The following is a 25922-nucleotide window of genomic DNA, read 5'->3' on the forward strand; positions in this document are numbered from 1 at the left end:
ACTAGGGTTGCTACCTTTCTAACTGCTGGTAACCAGACCCCTGAGGCCCTGTCCCCTTCTCCACTTCTTCCCCCAGCCCCCAACCCCATCTCCACCTCTTCCCCCCAAGACCCCCGCTCCTGCTCTGCCTGTTCCCCCCCAAGGCCCCGCCCCTGTCATTCGCTCCCCCCCCACTCACTGGATCATCTCCACCTCCCTCTTCTTCCCTCCTCTCATCCCCCCCGCTGGGCTCCCTCTGCTCTAAGGCTGGGACGGGAGCTGCTGCAGCCTGACAAGGAGCCCCCTGGAGGTAGGAGATGGCCCCAGCTGAGCAGGGGCTGGTGTGGGTTAATGACCTGGTGCCTCCCCAGGCCTTGCGGTAACCAGATTTGTGGTGTCTGGTCAGTACATCTGACCAGACACTGCCTGGTCCCCTTTTCGACTGGACTTTCCAGTTGAAAACCAGGCACCTGGCGATTCTAAATGGTACCCGGACACAGAAGCCAAAAATTGGATTGACCAGGTAAAACCCAGAGAGGTGGCAACCCTACCCACTGCTCACTAGGTTTCATGCGCCCCCACTGATCCCAGCTTTGTAACACGGGTATACTTCATCCCTCGCTAGATTGCTGTGTCTTGGGTCTTTACGGTGGGCTTTCCTAACCATAGCCTCTGTGGTTCACACCCAGAACAGTTGCCATGGTGGGGATGAATCCCCAAGGCTGCGGCCTCACTAATCTTTTACATTCTGTGAAAGGAGAACATTCGTCTCTCTGTATGAAGCTAAGGATCATGACCCAGATACTCAGTCTGTGTAAATGGGGATAACTCTACACAAGTCAATGGATATACACACATCTACACCAGCTGAGGAGCTAGCCCTTTATATTTAATTAAAAAAAATATGTACAGCCTTGTTCAAATGATTTCTATTGTCAGAACTGAAAAGTCCATTCTGCTGGGTTAACTGTGAATCACATGCAGGCGGTGGTGATGGTGGACATGACTACATGCATGCAAATGGGACTTGCGTGCCCTTGCTGACAAGGCATGCCAGCTCTGAGATCAGCGGCTTCCATGAGGGATCTATGCAGGAGAAACCTGGCTGGTTGAGACTGAGGAAGTCTCTGTCTTGGTGCCAGCAGAAGCGTCGTCATCACTCAGCAGGTTCTTTCCACAGCAAATGGTGGTGATCATGCAGTTACGGAACTAGAGAAGAAAACAAGGTCGGCAGAGGTAACCAGCCGATGCAGGCAGAGTGACAACTGTCAGCCAACCCTAGGCATTGTGAATACCCTTATATTAAATGGGTCAGTAATGCACCTGGAGGGATTTCTGACTAACACAACGAAGGAGGAAATTCAAGGAACTGTGGCTAATGAAGATGCTCCCTTGTGAAAGTCTGCACACCTTGGGAACAATCTAAGTCCCACTGAAGTCAATGGAAAGACTCTCACTATCTTCAGTGGGACTTGCATTGGATCCCTTAGCTGAACAATCCTATTGAAGTGAATGGGGCTTCTCATCTGAGTGAGGCAAGCATGGGTTGACCCTTGAAAGATCACAATTTGTTAACAGCTCAATATTTGACTAAAATAATAAAAAATGCTAAAAAAAAAAAAAAAAAAATAAGGGTAACCAAAGCTCATGTTTTGCAGTATGAGATGATCACACCAGGGATCTGGAAGGAATTTCTGCTCCTGATGTAGCATTGTACAGATGGCCAAGTGCATTTTGGGGAGGTTTTTGTGGACTAAGTTGCCCTAAAGAACCAGGTGCTGCTCATTGTTGGAGGTAGAATACTAGACTTGCTACACCAATGGTTTATTCGCTCTGCCAAATCTTATGTTCCTAACCTTTCCCACTTCCTAGAACTAGCTACAACTTCTATTCAGGATTACCTTAACCTTACTGAGTATTCTTATTATTGGCTCTGTTAGACTAGTGCATCTCTACTGAATCAAAATGCTTGCACCATTGTAACAGAGCAGAATACAGTCCTAGATATTTAACAAAATCAATGCATTGATCATTTCAAATAGACAGTCCTGATGACTTCCAGTAGCGTTCAGTGGATTTATGTAATACTAAAGGACAGCAAGACAATGATTAGATGTCCCTTTTTATTACAGAAACAAAATTGCCTTGAAAAAGCCCCATTTGTGCCACATTGAGCAAAAAAGGGCTTTACAAATATGATCTAGGTGCTATAACTCTCTGTAAGCTATTAAGAAATTCAATACAATAAAGAAAAAGACCAGAGATTTGCCACTTACCTGTTTGTTCATTACAATGTAAATCACTGGGTTGTAGATAGCAGAGCTCTTGGCGAAGAAAGCTGGGATGGTCATGAAGACAGGGCCAAAGTCAGATCCCTGGTGGGTGAAAATGTAGAAAGCAACGCTGGCATAGGGGACCCAGCAAACGAGGAACGAAATAACCATGATGATGACCATGCGAGTAACTTCTCTCTCGGCTTTCTGGGTGGTGGCAGATTCCTGTTGTTGAGCTGCAGCCTAAAGAGATAAGACCACTGAAATGACGATGGTGCTGCGGGGGACATATTGGGTACTCCTGAGGGAATTCTGCACCAAAAAAATACAAATTCTACACACAATATTTTAAAATTCTGCATATTTTGTCAATAAATAGATGTGGAGGCTCCAGCATGGCAGTGGGGAGCACAGGCCACTGGCTGCATGGAGGTGAGAGATCACCCTGCAGCCCCCGTTGGGGCATGGACTTGGTGGCCCCAGAAACACCCTGGAGCCCTGCCCCACCATGCCAGGTGCACCAAGATAGTAAGGGCGAGGGATAGAGTCTCACATGCATGCCCAGCCTTGGCCCCCGATCCCGGTGTGGGTCGGCAGGCTCAGCCCGGCAGGATCCAAGTATGGAGGGGCTTAGTGTGGATGGATCCAGGTATGGGGTGAGAGGGTTCTGTGTGGGGCAATCTGAGTGCGGGCAGCTCAGTGAGGGATCTGGATGCACAGGGGCTCACTGGGGGTTCTGGGTGCAAGGGCAATGGGACTCTGCAGAGGAGTCCAGGTGAAGGTGGCTGGGGCTCAGCGGGATGGGGGTCTGGGTGTTGGGGGATGGGGGTTGGCAGGGGGTTCTAGGTGTGGGAGTTCAGCCGGGGGGGGGGGTCTGGATACTGGAGGAGTGGGGCTTGGTGGAGTGGAAGTCTGGGTGCAGCTGGCTGGGGCTCAGTGCAGTGGGGGGGCCGGGTGCAGATGCAGGGGTCCAGATGCAGGGAGGAGGGGCTGGGTGGGAGTTTGGGGGGGTCCAGATGCACAGGGAGCTGGGCAGACAGGTGAGCAGCTCCCCATACAGTGACCCCTCCCCCTGCTTCTGAGGAGCAATGGGGGCAGGAAGCAGGGGGAGGGTCCAGAGCCCCAGCAGCCGGGGGAGGTTTCTGGGAGTAGGTCTGACCCAGCCCCAGCCCTAGCCCCGGCTGCTCCTTGCAGGGGAAGAAGTAGGAAGTTCTGTCCTTCCTCACCCCCAGCCCAGGCAGAACTAGCAGCTGAGCCTGGCGCAGGGTAGGAGCACCCTCACCCCCCTCTCACCTCTCCACTGGCTGCTCCAGGAGCCTGAAATGATGCACCCGTGCTGCTGGGGAGGGGCGTGTGACCACTCTTGCGGCTTCTGTTTGCTTCCCCACCGTTTTCTATGCGGAAGCAAAGAAATCTGCGGGGGACATGAATTCTGCACGCGTGGTGCAGAATTCCCCCAGGAGTAACTGGGGGACATGCTGAAACTGACTGTCCAGGGAGTTTGTGAAGGCTTTAGGGGTGGGATGAGCTACAAACATCAAATTCACATCACCCTAGCTCCCCAAATGTCAGGGCTGATTGGCTCTGGGGTTATGGTTCATTCCACCACAGGAATCGAGCCAGCTGTGGAGTTCAGATCTGGATCTGAAGTCTCCCAGCATTTGGGGTAGGGGAGAATAGGCTTCAGATGCAGGTTTTTGGTCATCTCTAACAGGTCTACCTACCTCTTTAACAGTGCAGATCAGGCGCCCATAACAGAAGGAAATGATGATCAGTGGAATGAGGAAGTGAACCACAAACATGTAGATGACAAAAGATTCGTTGTGGACCTCAGGTTTCAGAGTGTAATAATCAATTCCACATGAGCACTGCAAACCCTCTGGGATGTACCTGCAGTTAAACCAATGAGATTAGTGTCTGCTCTTGAACTGGTGAATGAGGTTGCTTTACTTGGAATGCTGCTAGAGAAATATGTAAAACACCTCATTAACTGCTGCTAACACCGTGCTAGCTGGGGCATCATTTCAGAAAATGTTCAATCCATACCTAGACCATCCAAACAGTGGAGGAGCAGCACAGGCCAGGGCCATGACCCAGGTGAAAATGATACCCATGAGGGCATGGGTCTCACTAAATCGGAAGTTGCTCATGGGCTTGCAGACCACCACATATCTTTCAATGGCCAAGACTACTAGGGACCACAGAGCTATTTCACCTGTAAAAGAGAGAGAAAGAAAGAGAGACACACACATATACCATTACCAACAACAGAAGAAAAAGAAAACACATAGCCATGTAAATGAGTCCTTTTCATAGATTCTAAGGCTAGAAGGGACCATTATGATCATCTAATCTGACCTCCTGCATAGCATAGGCCATAGAACTTCTCCAAAATAATTCCTAAAGTTGGTGACTGAGGTTGGATTAATTTGTATGTAATGATTTCCACTGAAGTCTCTAAATGGCAAAGAAATCTAGGTAAGGTTTCAAGGAATGTTAATGTCACAGGTCTGAATTAAAATATAGTAAGGAATGCACACGTCTCTTATTCTACTACTGATCATTGTACCCATCATTTTGTTAGTGCTTGTTTATTTTGTCATAAATTTAGGTCTTGTCTACGCATGAAGACTGTATGGTAGTTGGAGAACTAATGAAATGATGACCTCACAAGACAGATATCTGAAAACTGAACTGAACCGAGAGGGGAAGGGTTTTTTAGTCCCACAGTTTCGCCTAAAGCCTGATTGATATTGGAAGAAAGGATGACTTTGTTAAAGGCTAAATAACCCGGCCTCTTCAATGAGAGTGTAAGAGTTCACAACGGACATGATCTGAGAGTCTCAGAAAGTCCTCAGGCAACACCAGGGAAAACCAGATTTGTTATTTCTAAGGTTAAAAGAACAAGGCAAAACGGATACAAACCGAACATTTTAAAATCTGTTGCAGGTCACTTGTCAATCCTACACTCTACATTTTTCAGGATGCTCAATAGCTGGGCTTCCCCCAAAGTGCTAAAAGAAGGTGGAAAATAATGGTGCTTTATTTCTTCTCCCTCATTTATTTCCTGCCTTGAAATATCGCAACTTTAACTTAGTCCAAATTACAACGTAATTTCTCTATTCCAGCTGCCTTTTAGGGTGCACATTGAGACGATCTGATATCTCTCTCTTTCCAAAAATCTTGGGGGAAACCCAAAAGGAGGAGATTTTAAAATTGCCTCTTGGTTATTTACACCAAATACCGCCTTTGAATGGACGCCAGAAAACGCAAGAAGAAAGAGAGGAAGACCGCGAATAACATGGAAACGAAAAGGTCTGAATGAAATCAAGCATCTCAACATGAAATGGGAAGATTTGGAGAGAAAGACAGTTGAAAGGCAAGGATGGCAAATGTGCGTAGCCCAATGTGCAGCAAAGCACAGAATGGACTATCGTCTAAAGTAAGGATTGGTTATTTACACATGTAGAAAACTTACCACCCAGTGTAGCAAAGAAACCTTCAACGTTGCAGCCTGTTGTCCCAAAGATAAAATAACCATGCATTGAGGTGTACATGGTGGTGGTGAATCCTCCAAAGACCATGAAGAGGTTAGCAAAGGCCAGGTTCAAAAGGATGTAGTTGAGGGGCGTCCGGAGTTTCTTGTGTTGGATGGTGACATACAGAGTCAGGAAGTTGACAGGGAAGCCAAGGAGAATCAGCAGAAACATGTAAGCAGACAGTAAAGAGAACTTCCATGGGTCAGCAAGGTAGTACTGAGGATACTCAAATGGATTCCGTACTATCCCTGTCTTGTTGGACATGGGCACATAGAAATTTGGACCCTCTGTTCCATTCATGGTTGCAGTTCCAGAGGTATTTTTGGTCTTACAAGTATGTTTTGCTTCCTTTGAGGCTCCCCTCTTGAAATTCACCTCCTTCTTAACATTTGAGCAGAAGCTGGCTATGCTATTCTCAGCATTGCAGCCTTTATAAAGTGCCACCTTGGGTAAGCTTTCAACATCAGTGTCAGCATGATTAAGGCTTATGGCATTATTGATCATAATAATCCAAGCTAGGATTTCAACTGTTAATTGGCTTTCCCAGGAAGGTGTTATGGTGACACCTATTTCTGGGCTGCAAAATGGTTACCAGAGAACATTGAACTCATATGGCTAGATTCACAAAAGGACGTAGGCACCTATCACTTCCATTGCCTAAATTTTAGAATGAGGCCCCACTGGGATTCCCCAACCCCCCAATCAGCTGCCGCCAAACCCTAAACTCACTTGGCGCCTAAGTTTTTGCAATAAAAGTTCCCTAGGCATCAATGTTTCCACCTCTGGGCATAGGTACCGCAGACCCATGCTAAGTGTCCCGACACCTAAGCCCCAGAGCCATGCATGAATGAGGGGGAAATAGGCATTTCTCCACCTAACTCACCTGCGAGACTGGATCGAGTAAGCATGCGCTGAGCTCATCTATGGCCCAGTCCCTCCATAGGTGAGCTTACACAAGATGGCAGCAGAGGAAGAACCCCTTCATGACTTTTAGCCCACTGGAGGGTACTCACCTGGTTGTGGGAGACCCCCGGTTTAAGTCCCTCCCAGGAGCGGCGGCAGCGCTCCTCCTCTGAGCATTCGGCGGTGGGGGTCCTTCCGCTCCGCGTCTTCGGGGCACTTCAGCGGCGAGTCCTGGAGCGAGTGAAGGACCCGCCGCGGAAGGACCCCCCGCAGCAGAATTTCTGCCGAGGACGGCAAAATGCCACCCCCCAAATCCTGCCGCCCTAGGTGACTGCCTAGGGTCGCCTAGTGGAAGCACCGGCCCTGGTCCCTCCACTTGAGGGGGAAAGAAGGGATTTGAACTATAATCTGCCATCTCGCAAGTGAGTGCGTTCACCACTGGGCTATGGGCTATTCTGAGGTGGAGATCTCTCAGTCTCCTGTCACAGCTGTTCCACTGTGGATAAATAATTTTAAGAAGTCATTGGAAGAGGGGGGCTGGATCCTCAATCTCCTTTGCACTAGCCACAGGACTACAGAGTCTTTCTCATGCTTGCGCGCTGTCTCTCTAGCCCAATGGGCCTTTCATTATTTATCCAAAGTGGAATCTCTTCAACCGGAAGACTGAAGGAGTTCCCTCCCCTCGCCATCTGACTATCCCATTACCCAGTGGTTCAAGCACTCACCTAAGAAATGGTGGATCAAAGGTAATCCCTTCTCCCACTCAGGTGGGAAGGGGGGACAAACCAGGGTGTCCCACATCCCAGTAAGGTTGCCACCTTTTTTGAGGTAGCTGTCCTGGGAAAGCTGTAAAGGGTGCTCAGTATGCACTGCCAGCTGTCCAGTTTTATAGGCTCAGGATCATCCTGGAGGTCTCAATCTCTTGTACCTCCCAGGTAGTAACCCTACAGGTGAGTAATCTAACCACTGGGCTAATAGTTATAAGGGAGGTGCTGCTCCTCCTCCTAACCCTCTTCCCCTGGCTTCTTGCTAAAATGGCATAAGTGCCTAACCCCAAGAAGGGGTTGGCAGCTGAGAATCCCAACCAGAGGGAGCCCGGATTTAGGCACCTCTAGGCTCGGTGTCTCCCATTGGCTAGCTTAAACAGGGAGCCCCTAGTGTGCTGGTTTTTGTGGTCCCATTCTGAGGTGCTGTCTCTCCCCATTCATAGTAAAGGGAGCCTAGGTGCCACACTCAGGCTTTGTGAATCCCAGCGATTTTGTAGGTGCCTAAGAGTGTGAACTAAGTCCCTTTGTTCATCTATAACACACAGAATCTCTTCTGGAGAACACGATTCTCTCAAGAGATATCATGTACAGAATAGAGGGAAAACCAGATAGCAAGCATAACCTCTGCTTCCGGTTCCAGCTGTGCCCCTTGCTTGCTGCGTGGCCGTACGCAGTTCACTGAGGTGCAAATTTTCAGAACTGATCGCTAAGATTGGGTCTCTCCATTTTTGGGTGCCCCATTTAGAGATGTAGGGCTGATCACCAGTAGCTTGCATTGATTTCTTCTGAAAGCTGGATCCCACATGGCTAAAGCTGGGCAGTCAGAAAATAGAGGTACCCAAATAATAGGCCACTTTCATGGGCAGTAGCTGCTCTGTCCCCCATTGCCCCATCTGGGCAATGGGGATCAGAATATTTCTCTACCTCCCAAGGGTGTTGTGACATTTAATTTGTTAATGGCTGTAGAACACCTTGGGTTGCTCCGGTGGAATGCACTAGAGCAGTGGTCTCCAAACTTTTTTGATCGCACACCCCTATCAGTACAAATTTTTTGAGCCCGCTCTTCCTGCCGTGCACCCCCAAGGATCCTCTTGCGCACCCCTTGGGGTGCACACACCCCACTTTGGAGACCACGGCACTAGAGAAGGCAGAAATATAATTATCAGCAGGGGTAGGTGTGTAGTAATTATTTTTTATTGTAGGCATGTCCAGTACCCGTATCGTACTTTCTTGAAGTGTTAGCACGGTGGAGGCAGGTTGCAGGGATGAGCTTTGAGCCCTTTTTCCTCCTCCTCAAAGGAATGTGTAACTATGATGTAAAAACCACATTACGTAGGGTGGGATAGAGGCTGGATGACTCAGGGAACTGATAATGGGATATGCAGCCTTTGAACTCTAGATCATCAATTGAAGCTTGGCCCAAGCCCTGTTATCATCTGAAAGCTGGTCTGTGGCCCACGTGAAATGAATTGGCGGTCTCAGTACAGTTCTCAGCAGCCAGATATCTGCTTCATAACGGGCATCCCAGCTGGAGACATGACAGCAGAGAGGCCATGGACTGAATGAGCTAGTTGTTCTATGATGCCTACAACCTTTAGCCGACATCAGCCACATGCCTTGTCTGCCCTAATATTTTGCCATAATGGGAGAAATGAAAAAGTGAAACATTAACACCTGCCTCTGGGTCTCCTGTTGTGTCATCTTCTCAACTCCTTCTGGCAAAGCTTGTCTTTATTTGCTATTTCTCCAGCACCAGTGGCAGTGCTTAGCAAATAATTCCCATCTCCCTCTTGCTCAGTGGGGAGGGGCACATTTGGCAGGGCCACATAGCAACTCTCACAGAACTAATGCTAATGTTCTGTTTGCTCTGCAGGAAGTCAGGGGACTTCAATCTCTCAAGCTGTCACGCTGAAACTTTTCTGAAGCAGCAACTTACTAAATTGATAAGGCAGCGATAGCTACAGGGAAATCTGCAGTTTGAAACTCCCAGATATTCCATGCTTCTCTGTTTTCCCTCTCAGTACACGGAGAATCATTCTAAAGTAATTATTTAGACTGAAAAAATGTAATTGGACATTGGTTGTTTTTAAGTCTACAGAGTCCATGGGACAGTATGTACAGGGGGGATGAAAATACTGAAGTTAACAGTAGAGAGAGAGAATCTCTTATGGAGAACGCGATTCTCTCAAGAATCACACCACCATTATTACTACTACTTAAACCCCAAATCTATTTTTTTTCCTCTGCCTTTTTATTACATTTTGTTAGTGGTAAACAATATAAACTTAGCACTTAACCCATCAGAGTGCTCTATAAACACTCACTAATTCTCATCACTCCAGTCAGCTGGGAAAGGATCATCTCCCCAGTTTTACAGATAGGGAAGTAGAGGCTCGGAGGCTAGATTAAGGCCCTACAGCAATTTTGGCTAGAGTGAGAATGCTGGGCAATGCTTGTGTCCCATCCGTGTCTTATTTCTCCAGACCAGGCTGCTCCCATGCTGTGTTAACCTAGTACATACAGTTTAGTTACAGGAAAACGGAGTAAACTGACTTCCTCCTGCATCAGCCTCAAACTCTAGCCCTTACGTTAAAGAGGCAGTGGAGGGATTTTGCTCAAGTTTTATATCCAGGGGTGCACAAACATTTGCTCTCAGGAGACCATGCATGGAAAAGTTCAGGCCCAGAAGGGAATGTCTCGTGGTCATAAATGTTTGAAAACAGATGTGTTAACTATTTATGCTAAATAATCTGTTCCACCTTGTATTTAGCTGACACTTTCCCCAGACCTGAAGAAGAGCTCTGTATAGCTTGAAAGCTTGTCTTTTTCACCAACGGAAGTGTGTCCAAAAAAAAGATATTATCCCACCCAGCTTGTCATTGAAAACAGTGTCATACCGTCATGGGAAATGAAATGACGCACGATATCAGAGGAAGACTAGGCTGTATAGAATAGAGTACTTGAACTAGGGAAATGGGCACTTGTGACATTTGTATAGATGAGACAGTCTTTCTACACTCTTATATGCAAGTACCATACTCTGAACTAAAGCACCATGTCCTCTCTAGTAGATTACCCATTCTGAAACTCCATCTCTATTAACTTTTCTTGTTACCAAAGCTACTTTCAAGTTGTATTGCAGTTATCTAAGCACCAATGTAGTTGTTAGCACATATACCTGGGCATACAGTAGGATTAAAGGTTTATCCTTCCAGATATTCAAATTTGTCACATTAAGCTTTGATGCAATAAGCCATTGCTGAGATTGCAACTGCCGTCCACAGCTTAGAGCCTGAAGCGCGTCACAGACAGAGAAGGCAAGTAGTAGTAGGGTAAAAAAACAAGCATAGGACAAGTTTCAGAAAGTGGTCTATGCTGCTATCCACACCAAGTCTAGTGAAGAGTAAGTGGCTGAGGGGATACAGAGCAGGAAAGGTCATTTTTGGTACCATCTTGTAAGCTGATAATTCTATTTTAAGAGTTTTATTCTATCATATGTTATTGTTAGAAGATGCTGAAGTTACATAAGAACCGCTTCAATGTCACAGGGCAAATTGGGACTACTACAGTATTTTAAAAATTCAGAATACATTGGCCCTAACATTTATTTACACATCATGACTTACTTTAATACAGCATCTTTCCTCGGGAAGACACCAAAAGCGCTTTTCAAATGTAAAATGCATCTATGGTCAGAAAAGTGGGTCTGTAAAAAATGGAAACCTCTGTACTCAATACATTTTGCCTGTCTGTCATTACAAATCATAGCTATTTATTTTTACTGCTTTTCACTCCCGCTGGCTTTGCAAAGCCAACACAATTATGGAAGAATGAGCTAGATTCTAATTCTGGCTCCCGTATCAAACAGAACTGTTTATTAATTCCAACTGCAGTCTTCATTGCATACAGTAATTTACGAGTAAGAAAGCAAGAGCAGGACTTTTAGATCAGTATGTTTACAAGGCTGGTAGACAGAACAGCATATTTTTAAAGTGTCAAACAAAATTTGATCCAGAATCACAGAGATACGGAAGCCCATTGAAGCTATTTTTTTTACAGTCAGTGTTTAGAGCAATTTAAAGTACACACAGGAATCATTTCAATCACCAGTGAAATTCAGCTGCCTCTGTGGTAGCTGTTTAACAGCATGCAGAAACACTGTCCAATAGTTTAGGACAGTAAGCAAAGATGAATATCATATTCCTTTGAAAACACAGGGAAACTGTGGTAGGCATGATTATAATAACCATGCATGCTGTGTGCATACTCTTACCTGTTATCTACATTTGACTAAAAATAATGAAGAAACCTATCACTTCTAGGTCACTAGCTCAAATTCAGCCCAAGTGGTTACCTACCCATAGTTGTTAACAGCTAACTGCTTGTTCAGTGGCCTATTCCGAAGTCCAACTATTAGTTTAGTGCAGTATACGTATAATGAAAAATCATCACTTCAGTTAGCATCCTATAGGTCAATATTAGCAGAAAAGCAAAGGATAGAATAGGAATACAAGATGAACTACTTTCTCTCCTCCTAGAATTGCTCCCCACAGGTGAGGGTTGAAACATAGTGGTGGAGAAAGATTGCACAGCAACTACTCTTAGGGCACATCTTCACTGCAGAGTTAACTCAGGTGATCAGCACCTGGGTTAGCCTAGCCCAGATGTGAGCAACCACACTGTGAAGCCATGTCTGAGTTATTGGTCCACCCTGGTGCACATACCTGTATGAGGCTCTAGGACTTCTGGGGTCATATCAAATGGTTCTTAGTGCTACAGTAAGTTGTGCTGCTCTATGATTCTTTCCCAGTGGATTGGGGGGGGGACTTGTCTGTCCTTCTGGGCATGCAGGGGAAACTGTAGGATGGCATTGGAGACCTATCAGTACCTGAACGGTTTAACCTACGCACTCCCTGAAAAGTGGGTGGATTACCAGCCTGAGTGTAAAATGCGCTCGGGCTTTAGCCTATATCCTAGGATAGGCCAGCTAGCCCGAATTAAAAACAGCACCATACTCGGGCCCAAGGTTGTGTGTTCAAATGGGAGCCAGGTTAGGAGCAACACCTGAGCAAGAGCCAGAGTTAATTTTGCAGTGAAGACAAGCCCATAATGTACCAGTCTGTGGATAAATAGAGGCCAGCCTTTACCTTCCATGCCTGTCAAGCTGGCACATTTCATGAACCCTCCAATATATTCATTACACCTGATAAATTGGTGGCTTTTATTTATAGTATAAAAACACTAGGAAAAAAGCTGTGTTTTTAATACACGTTGGCTAACACATACTAAAATCCTAGTAGACATGGTGACTTGTTTGGACATGTGTTAGCTGGTCTATGTCAAACCTGGTGGGGAGGGTTAGGGTTTACCTTGACCTGTTAACACATATTAAAACTACAACTTGCTTTGTCCACACTAGGGTTTTAATCGTGTATTCATTAACGTGTGAGTCAATATGTGTAAGAGCTCCTAACTGTAATGCTATTCTCTGCTGAAACGATATAAAAAGGTACAGTCCCACTGGCTACAGCAAATACTCTAAAGAAAATAAAACACTGATGCAAAAACTTCCCCTTTTTATTTCGAGTTCTGTCAACAACCAAGTACATATTAAGGGCCAAATTCAGCCCTGGCATAAAGAGGGGCAAAATCAATGAGGTCAACTGAATTATCTCAAGGCTGAATCTCACCCTAAAATGTTCCTATCGAATCTGTGGCACACTGGCAGGTTGCCATGATAAACATAGGACACTTGAAAGTAAAAGCGGAATTTCCCTTAAAAATATATATGTACATTTTTTTCCCATTTGGCTCTGTGGTTATATACAAAACAAAGAGCAATAAATAGAAATTCTGTAATTACATTGCTCATAAAAATAAATTTTTGTTTGGATAGGACACGTGACATTTAACGGTTTCTCTTTTTCCACTGCTTATGAAACGTACAGAGTGAGAAAATATATGTAACAACATAACCAAGCTGTTAAGAAAGCTTGATTACTCTACAATGCATTTCACTGTGATAGCAGAAAGATCTCTTGGATAGATCTTTTTCACTGGTTTGACTCATCAATTCTTCTCCGACAGTACGGACAACAGTTATGCTGGAGTACCAGGAGCTCATAATCCTCCGAATGAAACATCTGTGAATTAGGAACAGATTTAGGCATATCTATTACACTGTTACTGGCTCACATCTAGGAAAAGGAAACTGAGATGGAATGGTTTTGCTAGGGCTCAGAATATCTGATGCTACTGTTACACCAGAGTTAATGTTTCCAAACAAGAAGTTATTTACAGCTGTTTGTAACAGCTCTAATTTGGAATATATAAAGAGCAAATATTTCATTAAATAAGCATGGAGGCTATGGAAGTCAGTTCACCCAACCAGTGAAACCCAACTCCTCTGTGAGAAAGGAGGGTGGACTTTAGGATGCTTTCTCTGCTACCACATAACCAAAAATAACCAAACTATTGAATATTTTGAAGAAAACGTACCTGCGGTGAGGGAAACTACAATGAAAAAAAACTTTTACTTGCTGCATGCCCCCACTAAACCAGGCTATAAGGTTAGAAAGGCAGAGGGGGAAAAAATCAGCGTTTCCCTTCTTTTAGTTCACTTTAGGACTTCTTGAGTGGCTACAATTCTTGTCATCCCTGCAAAGTCCCCAAATACTTCATTCTACAATTTCAGCTACCACTAGCTATTCTGAAGCCAGCCCTTCTGGCAAGGCCGATCATCTCTGTAAGTATCACAGGGTATTTTGCTCTCTTTATTTACTATTCAGGACTTCAGAGCGTATGTATCGAGGATTAGAAATTAACGTATCAGGGTCATTACAATTCGTTTCTCACTAGGAATGAGTTTTTAAAGACCCCAATGAAAACTTTTTACTTATACCTGAAAGCATGTTGGACACATGGTAATGGAAGCATCTGGTAGCAAGGACCGGAAGTACTGCCACTGTAATGGCTTTGGCCAGCGTTTAATCAGGACATCCCTCCGGCTCATTGACCGGAGAACTGCACGATTCACTATCACAGGAACAAATTCTGAGCCTCCTTGCTGCAACGTTTAAAAAAGAATGAAACTTAACAATTTCAAAGCATTTTAAAGATGACAAAGATAAAGAGTGGAGTGTTATTACTCAGTAGAAAGCGCTAACATAGAATAGGCATGGATTCTGCTCCCACTGAAGTCAATGGCAGTTTTGTCACTGTCCTCAGTGGGAGTAAGCCAGGTGTGAGTAAGGTATTTTCACTGCGCTTCACTCATTCCCATTAACACAATTCTTTATTTAAAACAAAAAAAAAGCCATTTACAAAAACTTCCCTGAAAATGCCTATTTTTACCTGCACCCACTCAGACACTGAGCTGTCTAGGGGACAGTCCCCCTGCTGCTTGCTGGAAACACCAGACTCCAGTTGGACTCACCCGTGCCCCAGCCATCTGAAACAGTGGTTTAAAGAAACTCCTGGGAGGAGTCAACCAGAAACTCAAGCTGGGAGAAACAGTGATAAGTGAGGTTTTTACCCACGAAAGCTTATGCCCAAATAAATCTGTTAGTCTTTAAGGTGCCACCAGACTCCTTGTTGTTTTTTTAGAGATAAAGAAGCTGAACAGGGACATTATGTGCACAGATGACATCAAGGGCCCACTGCTGTCTACAGCTTTTTCTCCAGACATTCTCTCCCATGCTGACTGGCTGTTTGCTCCAGCTCTATCGAGTTTCTTTGCCTCACTCCACCTACTCTTAATACTGCTCCCTCTTCTCCTTCCCCCATTCCTCTTATCCCCTTCCCTGTCCCTTACCTCCCCTCTCTGCAATGTCTCTTCTCCCTTCCTTTGCCTCATCTCAATCTCTTCCCAACAAATGCCCAGCCAAATAAATAATGAGGAAATAAAAATATTGTGGAACTAACATGGTATTTACAGACTATCACACTGATCATCTGCTCACATCTTATATTCTTTCCCCTGCATCTTTCATCCGTCTGGTCTGTTTAGACTGCAAGCTCTTCAAGGCAGTAACTATCTATTACTTACATTTGTAAAAACATGTAACACAATGGAGCCCTGATGTTGTTTAGGGCTCCCTAGGCACTAATATAATACAAATAATAATAGTAATAATACCACCAGGCCTTATTTAACAATCTTGGCCAGTTGATGTTCTCTGTTACATCAGTGTAAATTCAGAGTAACTATTGTTTTCAGATTTACAATACAGTAACAGGGAACATGGACTGCCTATATATGAATATCCTGCTCATTTTATACCCTGGATGTCTTCCTTAGAGGCTCTCTCTTGGGCATGTTTATATCTGTGTGTTATGGAAACCCTGTACTATGAAAAAAGTAAAGGGCTGTTCAAACTAACTTCAGAGTTTGATTTTTTAACGCCACATAACTGCAGCATGCAGAAAACATAGTAATTTTAAAATCTGTTTCTGCAGTGGGTGGGTTGGCACCCCAGGAGACTACTCTTCCATTGATGATGATGAGGCCAGAGAGAAACAGTTTACTTGAAAAAGACATTCAGATAGAATAAGTGGTTCTCTAGGTTTTTCTTTTCTGTGGGCTAATCACTTTGTATGAGAAAGATGCCATTCTCCCTCAACTGCTGCTCCTAGCCTCCCAGTCACCCACTTTCCTCCATTTCTTGTGGGAGGTCGGCAGAACATATTAACACTTGGTAAAGGAATCAGCGAGGCTGTGGTCTGTCGAGACCGGCTATTGATCAGTAAATGGTGACAAGGAAGGAACTGTGGGATGCCAGCTCAAAAGGAGATATGATAGCATTGAAAGAACATTTGCAGGTAGAGTCACCCTGGGTTTGCTTTCTCTTCAACCATCTTCAGCCTCAAGGGCAGCAACATTTGAAAACCCAAATGAGGTATCCTCACCTCAAAGCTCAATTTTGCTGTAAAGGGATCATCCTCTTCAATAATGTCTGTGTTGTCATCAAATCTCAGCGTCTGCGCACCTAGAGAGGTTTGTTATGGAAGAAACAAGAACTCCTACAAAATCAAATCCTTTTACCCTAGCACTCATAGGACTTGTCTTATGGCTTAGTCGTAGGGCTCTCACTCCTTGCTTCACCCAATGCCCATCATGTCAGGCAGACTAGGAGTACTCAGATACCACTGGAGTAATCCCTAGATTCTATTAGATAGTGCTGCAGAAGAAGTTTACTCTGGCCCAGGAAGACTGGAGTGCCACACCTCACTAAGTAGCAATTGCTGTGGAACAGCAGAGCTTAAAACTACCAAGTTACGAGCAGTAACTAATCTACATAAACGCATGTGACTTTAGTAGTACCCTCATCCTTCATTTCCTTACCCTCCTGCAAACATCGAACACCTCACTTTGGGCAACCTATTTTAAAGCTCTCTGAGGCAAAGACCGTGTTGTCTTGTGTATTTGTATTGTATCTACTACTATCAGGCCCCAACAACAATTGGCACCATTGTGTGCCACAGCAATACAAAATTCTAGGATTCTATAAAATAGACAACAATAATGACAGGCTTCTAAGGGAGCCTAATCCAGTTCTTCCTTAGCAAGAAAGATAGAAAGCTGTGATACAAGAGGAGAATAATGGATAGCCAAATACCTCCCATCCTTTATAGAAAGTAAAAGAGAGTTACATGAAAATAACTGAACTGTATTATTTTTAACCTAAAAATACTCGACAAGATTATCAAACTGACTTTTCTAAAGAAAACCTTTTACAATTACTAGGATTGGTTAATATACCTGTACTTTTTTAGTTGCTACAGCAATTGTAAAAGACACAATGGAATTGTACCCACTTATGTCAGCAATGAATCTGTCCCCTAGTCATAAGAGAAGCAGATTAAAACGCAACAAAAGCATAACAGATCCAAAAAAACCCCAACAACCCACAACCAAAAACTCTGTCTTCCAAACTGCTGCTCTTTCCCTAAGAAAACCAGAGAGTGTTCTGGATTGAAAGGATACCATCGCTTGCCATCTCTTGCCATTTATCCTCTCTCTTATTTAATCTTGGTGCTTCCAGATCAATAAGAGCTACAGCTTCTTCATCAGTGATCCCTTCTTCCAAATAGAACTCCACCAGATGCAATACTTCTAAAGGACACATGTGAAAAAGGAGAGAGCAGTTATCCGCAAGGACTCAGAATATCTATAGCAGGCCTTGCCTAAGTCTTTTAAACATTTACGTGTCCTCAGATCTCTACAGTGGCATTCTTTCACCTCCACACTCTCATTATTCAACTTAATATATCATATCCAGAAAATAAAGCTTCTTAAAAGATGGATTTTGGGTTAATAAAGTGCCTCATATCTTCATGGAGCCTCACCACAAAGTAATACATTCAATACTGCCAGGGCTGTGACATCAGAAGCAAAACAGTGGCCATTTTGCAGCAAAAAATCTCACAGTCTTGGACACCAGAATCTGTTCTATTCAGAAAGCGACTAATTGCCTAGAAAACTGGTGTTCTCATCCACCAACAAAATGCATCATCTCTGGGGTGGGATGTGGCACTAATTCAGTGCAAGCAACACTAAAGAAAAAAAATTATTTCTCCAAGTGACACTACACAGGACACTCTATGCATCTGAAGAAGTGGGTTTTTTACCCACGAAAGTTTATGCCCAAATAAATCTGTTAGTCTTTAAGGTGCCACTGGACTCCTTGTTGTTTTTACACAGGAAATGTTAGGGTGGCAGAATTTATTGGGCACTAACCTACTGATTAAATATTGATAATGTACAATTAACACCAACTAGCTGAGCCTTTGGAGAAAGCACAGATTTATCTGCACAGAAAGTACAACCGATTTTTATTTTCCAACGCACCGTAAGATGAAGCAGAGAAGACGAAGGGCTGTCTGCAGTTAATGCACACATTCCCCAGATTATTTAGCAAGGGGTTGTTGGTGGAGCACCTATAACACAAGGGCACAAGCTCCTGCAAAGACAGACACACACACAAAGCAGCGTAATTGCAAACAGACCATTCTGAACACATAGGGTCTGATTACACACTGCACTGCTCCAGTTTTACACCAACAGAGTTCACATAGCAGCAAAAAACTGGAGTAACACAATGGTGAAATCAAGCGTTTTAACTTTTGCAAATATTTTTCCTTCTCTCAATAAATCAACAAGTTTTCCCATTAAAAATAGCTGTTTTACCACTCTTCTGTTGCAATTTTGTTTGCTTCTGCTGCAGCAGAGTCCTGGGCCACATACAGATTGCCAAAAGGATGAATAAAGGTTACTGAAGCAATTCTTTTTGCTCAGAAGTTCGATCAAATTTAGGTCCTTTGATTCGTGCATTTCTGTTTTTTCTAAACTGCACAATTATCTTAGGCAGCTCTATCGATTTCAATGGTCTTACTGTGTTTACATTATTGCAGATAACAAGATGCATATTCATTTGCAGTTAAGCATTTTCACAGTACAATTTGTTTTAGTGAGCACCCCGTCAAAAACAGTTTTATAGAACACTGCAGTCACACTTCAGCTAAAGAAAAAAAGAAGGTTTTAAAGCAAGATTTGAAGAAGGAAAGCCATTCAAAGGGTTGGAGAAAGGGAGCTCTAGTAGTTGGGGCAAGCACAAGTGACCTCCAACTGTAGACAGACACAGAGAAAGACCCAAGTAAGCACTCTGTGGAGTAAGGGCATATGGAATTGAGGGACGGTGCAGCTTGAAGGAACAGAGTGAGTAGACAGGGAAATAGGGGGATATCAGAGAGTGAAGAAGGAACCTGTCCATACAGAGAGGTATCATTTTCATTGGGAATGAAGAGGGAGAGAAAGTCTGACATGGCGAATAATGGTGAGAGGATTTTGTTTCCTGCAGAAATGTAATTACCGCAAATCTGTGCATAATCCATTTTAAGCATCTTTGTGCGTATGACAAAGTAGCCTCTTGTATCAGGTCAAATACTAATAATTAAAATAATATATATCAGAACTTACTTCACTGTCATGGAATGGCTTGGATCGGATTGTCAGGCTGCCCAGCTCAATTGATTTTTGAAATCTAGCTGGGATCTTCAGTCCCTGCAACTTGTCATAGGCATGACGGGCCAATTTATATGCACCCAGAGCTTTACTCTGCTTTGCTAGTGCAAATAATGTATTGCTATAATCAAATTAAGGAACAAACATATGTAGCAGTCAGGAAAAACCACAGTTACTTTTAATCAGAGAAGTTATGCACTGAAGCACAACAAATGTCAATACTTTAAAAGGCCTTAACTAAAGAAATCTGTTCACATAAATGTGTTTACATAAACAAAATGTGAGAGGACTGCTAAAATACCAGAGCGGATGATTTTTAGAGAGATAAGGAACTGGCCCATGGATAATGCAGCTTCAGGTAATATTCTGACCCCACCAACATTAATGCTTGTAAGGACCATCCCCCACGCCGATAATCTGAAACATCAGAATCCTGTTGGCACCATGTGGATATTTCAGATCCCATGGCACTTTTCCAGGAACTTGCTCCCATGTCTTATACCAAAATGTCTCCTCCCCTTATTAGTGTGGACCCCAGGGGGTAACAAATAAGCAGAGATGTATGGATAAAACACTCTAAATTCTAAGCACTTTAGGGACAATAATACTATTCTACATAGTTTATAGATGAGAAAAGAGAGACACAGGGAAAGAAAATGACTTATCCAAGATTACAAAGCAAGCAAATGGAAAAGATAGAAGTGGAACCCAGGTGTCCGGAGTCCCACTTAACTGCCCTATCCACTGAACTGCCCTGACTCCTTTTAACTGCTATTCTCCAGTGCAGAAAGAGATGTTTCAGTGGGACTCGTATGTAGTTTGTGAAGGACTTTGAAGAGATGCAGCATATAAATTTGTTAATGAAGCCATGAAAAAATTGGTCTTGTACATGGCACACAGCTACATCAGACCTGAAAATGAGAATCTGAAACTACCATTTAGAAACACATAGCTACATTAGCCTGAGGAGAATCAGAATCTATCAGTTAGAAGCAACAACATTCAGAGTTTGTCTCCCAATGCCTTTCAACTTGTGGCTACTGCACGGTCAATATTTACAGCCACACATCTTGTTTGGAGACTGGCATCTTGGAAGGAACTCCTCTTACAAAGGTGAGCAACATGTTTGATAGTTTATGATAGCCTCTTCTAATGTATGCACGTATGGCTAGATGTGCCAAAGTCTGTGATAGTTTTGAGGTGTTTATTATCATCGGAGGGATTAAAGACAGCCCAACATTTATTTTCTCTAATAGATGAACAGCATGGGAACCCCTAAAACCAGGAACAAGAATACCCTAATAGTAAGACTATGCATCACTGATTGGTGCCAAGGATTCCCTTCAATTCATGAGATAATTTTTGAATTTTGCTTTGCATTACAAGGATACACTTTAGAGATGCCCAATGGAGTCTCCTTGGTTAGGCTGTGAAGTAAAAACCTGGAAATATTGAAGAGTGTTTCAGGCAAATGGAAACTGAACGGCTCTTCCTGTGGTAAAAAGAACATTAAAAAATTTCTAAGCTAGAAAAGCAACACTTCATATCACTAACGTTACTTCCATCATCTCTGACACTACACTGTGCTTTTCACACAGTCACAACAATGGGAGAGATAGAGAAAAGAGAGCAATTGGATTTTGCATGCCCCTCTTGCCAAAGCTCATTTTTGCCACTGAAGAAAAAAGGAAAGGGCTTCACCCAGTAGAGGGAAAGCACTTAAAGGATAATCCAGTTCCAACCTCCTCCATAGGAGTAGTGGGCCCAGAACACGGTGGAACTAGTATGCAGATGGGGTGGTGAAGGAAAGCCTTCAAGTCCACATCCACTGTGTGCTGCAAAACATAGCTCTGCAGAGGCTCTTTCTATGTCACAGAAAGGTGGTTTTAGGGGTGGAATGGTGGTAGGTCCAGTACAGTACAACACAGGGCAAAAAAAAAACCCCAAACCAAAATTAGATCATTGCAGTGACACCAGCTTCCATTCAATATTTAGTTTAAAAGTAATTAATTGTTTCTAATTATTCCTGATTTATTTGCAGAAAATGTGCCAGCTAAACGAACAATACAACTGCTAGTGAAAATATCTTACAGTGTATCTGTGAATAGAGTGATAGACGTGATAAAGTTCTGCCAAGTGCTGGAAGTGGTGAAACTTCTGTAACATTTCAGTCTTCTGCTGTTCGTTCTCTGTGGGAGGGAAAGTCATTACACCTCTGGTCATTCTATACTAAAACATAAGAGTATTACTCAGCTAGAAAGATCACAATACAATATGGTTGCAGCGTTACCACTTCCAATAGATTAATATACCTGACCAAGTGTGCTACAAAATATGGGTTATGTAATTTTGCCATTTTATGTGCAATTTTCTGCTTTAACATAAAGCATATTAAGCTGCAGGATGGTATGGCAAGTGGTTTTAACACAGCCAGAGGTTAATGGCTTAGCTAGAGGTGGAACATATGAGCCTTCCACCACTAGAAACCTGATCCACATCTTTTGAGGTTAAAGTAAAATGAGTCTAATGTCATTCCTTTTATCCACATTAACACATTACTAAACAATCGAACCATTTGCAGTGTTTGTACAGTGTATGAAGGGCTATAGATCAGCACTATCAAGCATTAGCAAAACTGAAGTGATGCTTACACAGTGCAAGGCAATAGGCCATTAATCTCTTTTTTCCATTTTCACTCATCTACATCTCATCTCCACTGGCTCCACCTCTCCTCCAGTGCAATTGATTTAGAAGCAGAGAACTAATGAACACTAACTTTCTTCTTTGGCTGGCTAAAATAATTCATGAAGTGTCTCCCCAGTTAATCTCATCCACATTTAAATATTAGGAGTAGACTACACTATAAAATCATGTTTTATTATTATTTAGCCCTCCAGTCATCACTTTATCCAAGGTGTGAGGCGCAGGAAAGGGGCTAGGGGATATATTGTGGGATTAGGAGATATGGTTGTGACTCCATTTTGATTTAAAAATGAGACTTATGTAGGTTTTTTATAAGCACACAAAGACTAGAGAGATAGAATTACAATACAATATAATGTTGGATTACAATACAGTGCAGTACATAAGTATTAGTATATCAGATTAGTATATAGCACGATTAATGAGCGAACAAGAGGTTTTAATTAAGCCATCGCAGTTCAATGTTTATCTGCATGCATGAGTAGGTAACAAATTTGAACTTGCTTGTGTTTACTTACCTTGGGCTATATCTAAACACTGCATGGAGAGCATCCAGTAATAATACGCTGCATCATTAAATCGGCTTTCGACCACAGCATTGTGAGTTAGCTGTTCCAGCACTTTTACGGCCTCACTCTGTCTGCCAGCCTTGTGGAATGCTGCAAAGGAGACCAAAACAAAGAAGATTTTACAGTGTGATTATATCAATTAACTGAAATTATTTTTTTAAATTAATAACAGGATATTCATCAAAGCTGGAACAGGATGAAAAGGACTACACTCGTATTTTTCTACTTTTGAAAGTGGTGACACTAATGGAAAATAGAAGTATCTGCAGGTACTTTGTGGCTTTTGTATTGTGTCAGGACACATTGTACGAAATACAACTACCATGTACATAAGTAGCGCGAGGCTAGTTACTTTTTAAAAAAAATTTGGACAGAGGAAAATCATCATCCTGATGATCAGACATTTGTGAACAGGGGAAACTATGAACACTGTGGGATCAAGTCAAAATTCAAATCTTCTAAGGCCTGGTCTACACCTAAAAATTAGATCGACCTAGCTGTTCAGGGCTGTAAAAAATTTTACACCCTCTGTGATGTAGTTAGGTCAACCTAACCCCCCCTTTGGTTGAAGAATTCTTCCATCAAACTAGCTACCACCTTTCGGAGAGGTGGATTAACTACATTGATAGAAAAACCTCTTCTGTAGATGTAGAAAGTGTGCTGTTGTAGCCACTAAAGTACAGACATAACCTAAGGTAATATTTCAAGGCAGCACTCTTACAATGCTCAACACTGTAGTATCAAAGAATCCTGAGAGGCAGAAAAACCACAGTATACATTATTTATTAACAGGGTTTCTTTACATTGGCTCCTGTGCAGAAAGTGAAGTTCAGCCCTGAATTCCCACTTGGTAAATGTATATTTTACAAATACTACATGCAGATAATATTTTATGATAGAAATCCATAAGAAGCAAGGAATTTCATAAGCAAGGCTGATGCTCCATCTTGTATGAACTACATACTGCCTAAATATAAGGGCCAGGCTCACCCCTTCTTTTGATGTTTGTTCGGTGTCCAGTATATGTTGGATGACACTTTAAAGGAAAACACTGATAATAATACAGTGTATATAGTGTATCAGATCACTTTTCAAAACACTTGCTATACTCAAGCACAGAGTGGGAAAGAAAATCCAGAATTGTAGCCTTTTTTATAGATGCTATTGCTTTTGTTAAGTTTGTTATATTTCCTTACCAAATAAATAAGACCTCTCTGCTAACCAGAATATAACCTCCTGTGATCAGCAAGAACACATGTATTCTCCAGTTCTCTCACCCTTTACATGGTTTGTGTTCTACAGATTGACAGTTCTCCAGGGCAGAGATTGCATCTTCAGCATTTGGAAAATGCTTAGCACATTTTGCATGCTACCAGCATATAAGTCATGTACAGTCCTACCTTTTTGGGCCTCTTCAAATCTATCATTCTCTGCCAGCCACTGAGCATAAGGGACATAGACATCATCTTTAAATTCAGGATGCTTTTCACTCAAAGAGAAGGCCTAAGATACAGAATGAATTCATTAATAAAATATTGCATGGTTTAAGGTAGTTCAGAACACTGCATGAGATAAATCCTTTAGTTAAAATAAAATTTACAATACAAATATCATTTATACAGAAGTATGAAAATTCCAACCAGTGTTTTCTCCAGGAAACTCAAAACTAATGATTGCCTTTCTTTTAAAATACAACATCTGTGAAGAAGCAGCTATACTTAGTAACAGTCCAGTTTCTGAACTGCAGAAAACTGTGGAAAACCTGAAAACAATAAATTATTTAGGGGATGGAGTGGGTTTCACAGCACAATACAATGTATTTATTTTTATTGAATATATTTTCTAAAAAACCAGTATTGACATGTGCACTGAACAATCACAGACTAAGCACAAAATGTTCAAAAGCACCTATGTGACTTAAGCGTCTAAGTCCCACTGAGTGTTTCAATGGGATTTAAGTGCCTACATTTCTTAGGGTAAAATTTTCAAAAGCACCTAACAGCCTAAATCCAGCATATACTTCATGTTAAAAATAAACAAACTCACAACCAAAAACAAGACTGCCAGTACAAACCACGGCCCCCAATCCTGCAATGCTTATGTGTAGGCAGACCCCTGTAACCAAGTGTTGTCCTAATGAAGTCAGTTGGGCTTTGCCTAAATATAAATCTGATTATAGGATCAAAAGTCCCCACCAGGAACGTGTGAATTCACCAGATCCAGAGTATACACAGGAAATTTCACTGAAATGGCACTTTCAAATTACTAAAACAACACAGCCCAAAATAAAAATCCACATTGTGAAAGTTAAAAAGGACATCCTTTAAAAATTGGAAGTCAAATCATACTGAGGAAAATAGACAGGAGCGTACACTCTGCCAAGTCAAGTGTGAAAGTTTAATTAGGCAGACCAAAAAAGAATCTGAAGAGCAACTAGCAAAAGACACAAAACTAACTGCAAAATTTTTTTTTGTAAGTATGTCAGAACCAGGAACTCAGCCAAACAATCAGTGGGGCCAAATTTAAGTGTTAAAGGAGCACTCAAAGAAGGCAAGGCCATTTTGGAGAAGCTAAATGAATTCTTTGCATCGGTCTTCACCGCAGAGGATGAGAGATTCCCATACCTGAGCCACTCTTTAGTTGACAAATCTGAGGAAATGGCCCAGATTGAGGTGTCAATAAAGATGGTTTTGAAACAACTGATAAAGTAAACAGTAATAAGTCATCAGGACAAAATGGTATTCACCCAAGATTTCTGAAGGAACTCAAATATGAAATTGCAGAATTACTACAGTAGCACCTCAGGGCAGCGAGGCAGCTTCCTTCCCTGGCCTGGGCAAATTTGAGTCCCCCTCCTGGCTAGGGTAGAGGGGATGGGGTGAAAATAGCACGACCCCCTCCCAGCAGGGGTGTGTGTGTGTGTTGAAAATAGCGCCCCTCCTCCCCCCAGCACGCCAGCTTACAGGAAAGCAGCACAGACCCCAGTGCTGCTCCTGCTCTGGCTGACAGTGGGGGCTCACATCTTTGCCGGCTAATCTCAGCATCTTCACTTCCTAGCTGTATGTGGGTCCCTCACATGTGGTGGAGTAGGGGTGGGGATAGGCAGCCCAGATGTGCCTACCTTTAAGATGCAATACAGACACAGTACTTTCTTTGTTTGTTTTTGG

At 42.9% G+C, this 25922-nt stretch overlaps 2 protein-coding genes across 7 annotated transcripts in view; both read right to left on the reverse strand.

The window, feature by feature from the left end:
• Positions 1-1065: 1065 nt before the first annotated feature.
• RHO (rhodopsin) lies at positions 1066-6091 on the reverse strand. Its single transcript, XM_065407416.1, has 5 exons — positions 5731-6091; positions 4299-4467; positions 3977-4142; positions 2256-2495; positions 1066-1188 (listed from the first exon to the last, which is right to left on the reverse strand). Exons 1-5 carry the CDS (start codon positions 6089-6091, stop codon positions 1066-1068), a joined length of 1059 nt encoding a protein of 352 aa, XP_065263488.1.
• A 7235-nt stretch (positions 6092-13326) lies between these two features.
• Positions 13327-25922, reverse strand: part of IFT122 (intraflagellar transport 122) — a 53982-nt gene continuing 41386 nt past the window's right edge. For all 6 annotated transcript variants that reach the window (XM_065407414.1, XM_065407413.1, XM_065407412.1 and 3 more), the window contains 10 exons: positions 24156-24258; positions 22705-22845; positions 21575-21672; positions 20875-20975; positions 19439-19604; positions 18311-18422; positions 17447-17575; positions 16369-16448; positions 14363-14527; positions 13327-13604 (listed from right to left, as the gene is read on the reverse strand). In XM_065407414.1, coding sequence (XP_065263486.1) covers positions 13515-13604; positions 14363-14527; positions 16369-16448; positions 17447-17575; positions 18311-18422; positions 19439-19604; positions 20875-20975; positions 21575-21672; positions 22705-22845; positions 24156-24258 — 1185 coding nt within the window. In that variant the 3' untranslated portion in view covers positions 13327-13514. The remainder of the gene's footprint in view (positions 13605-14362; positions 14528-16368; positions 16449-17446; positions 17576-18310; positions 18423-19438; positions 19605-20874; positions 20976-21574; positions 21673-22704; positions 22846-24155; positions 24259-25922) is intronic.

Source organism: Emys orbicularis, chromosome 7, assembly GCF_028017835.1.
Source record: "Emys orbicularis isolate rEmyOrb1 chromosome 7, rEmyOrb1.hap1, whole genome shotgun sequence".
Taxonomy (NCBI): Eukaryota; Metazoa; Chordata; order Testudines; family Emydidae; genus Emys; species Emys orbicularis.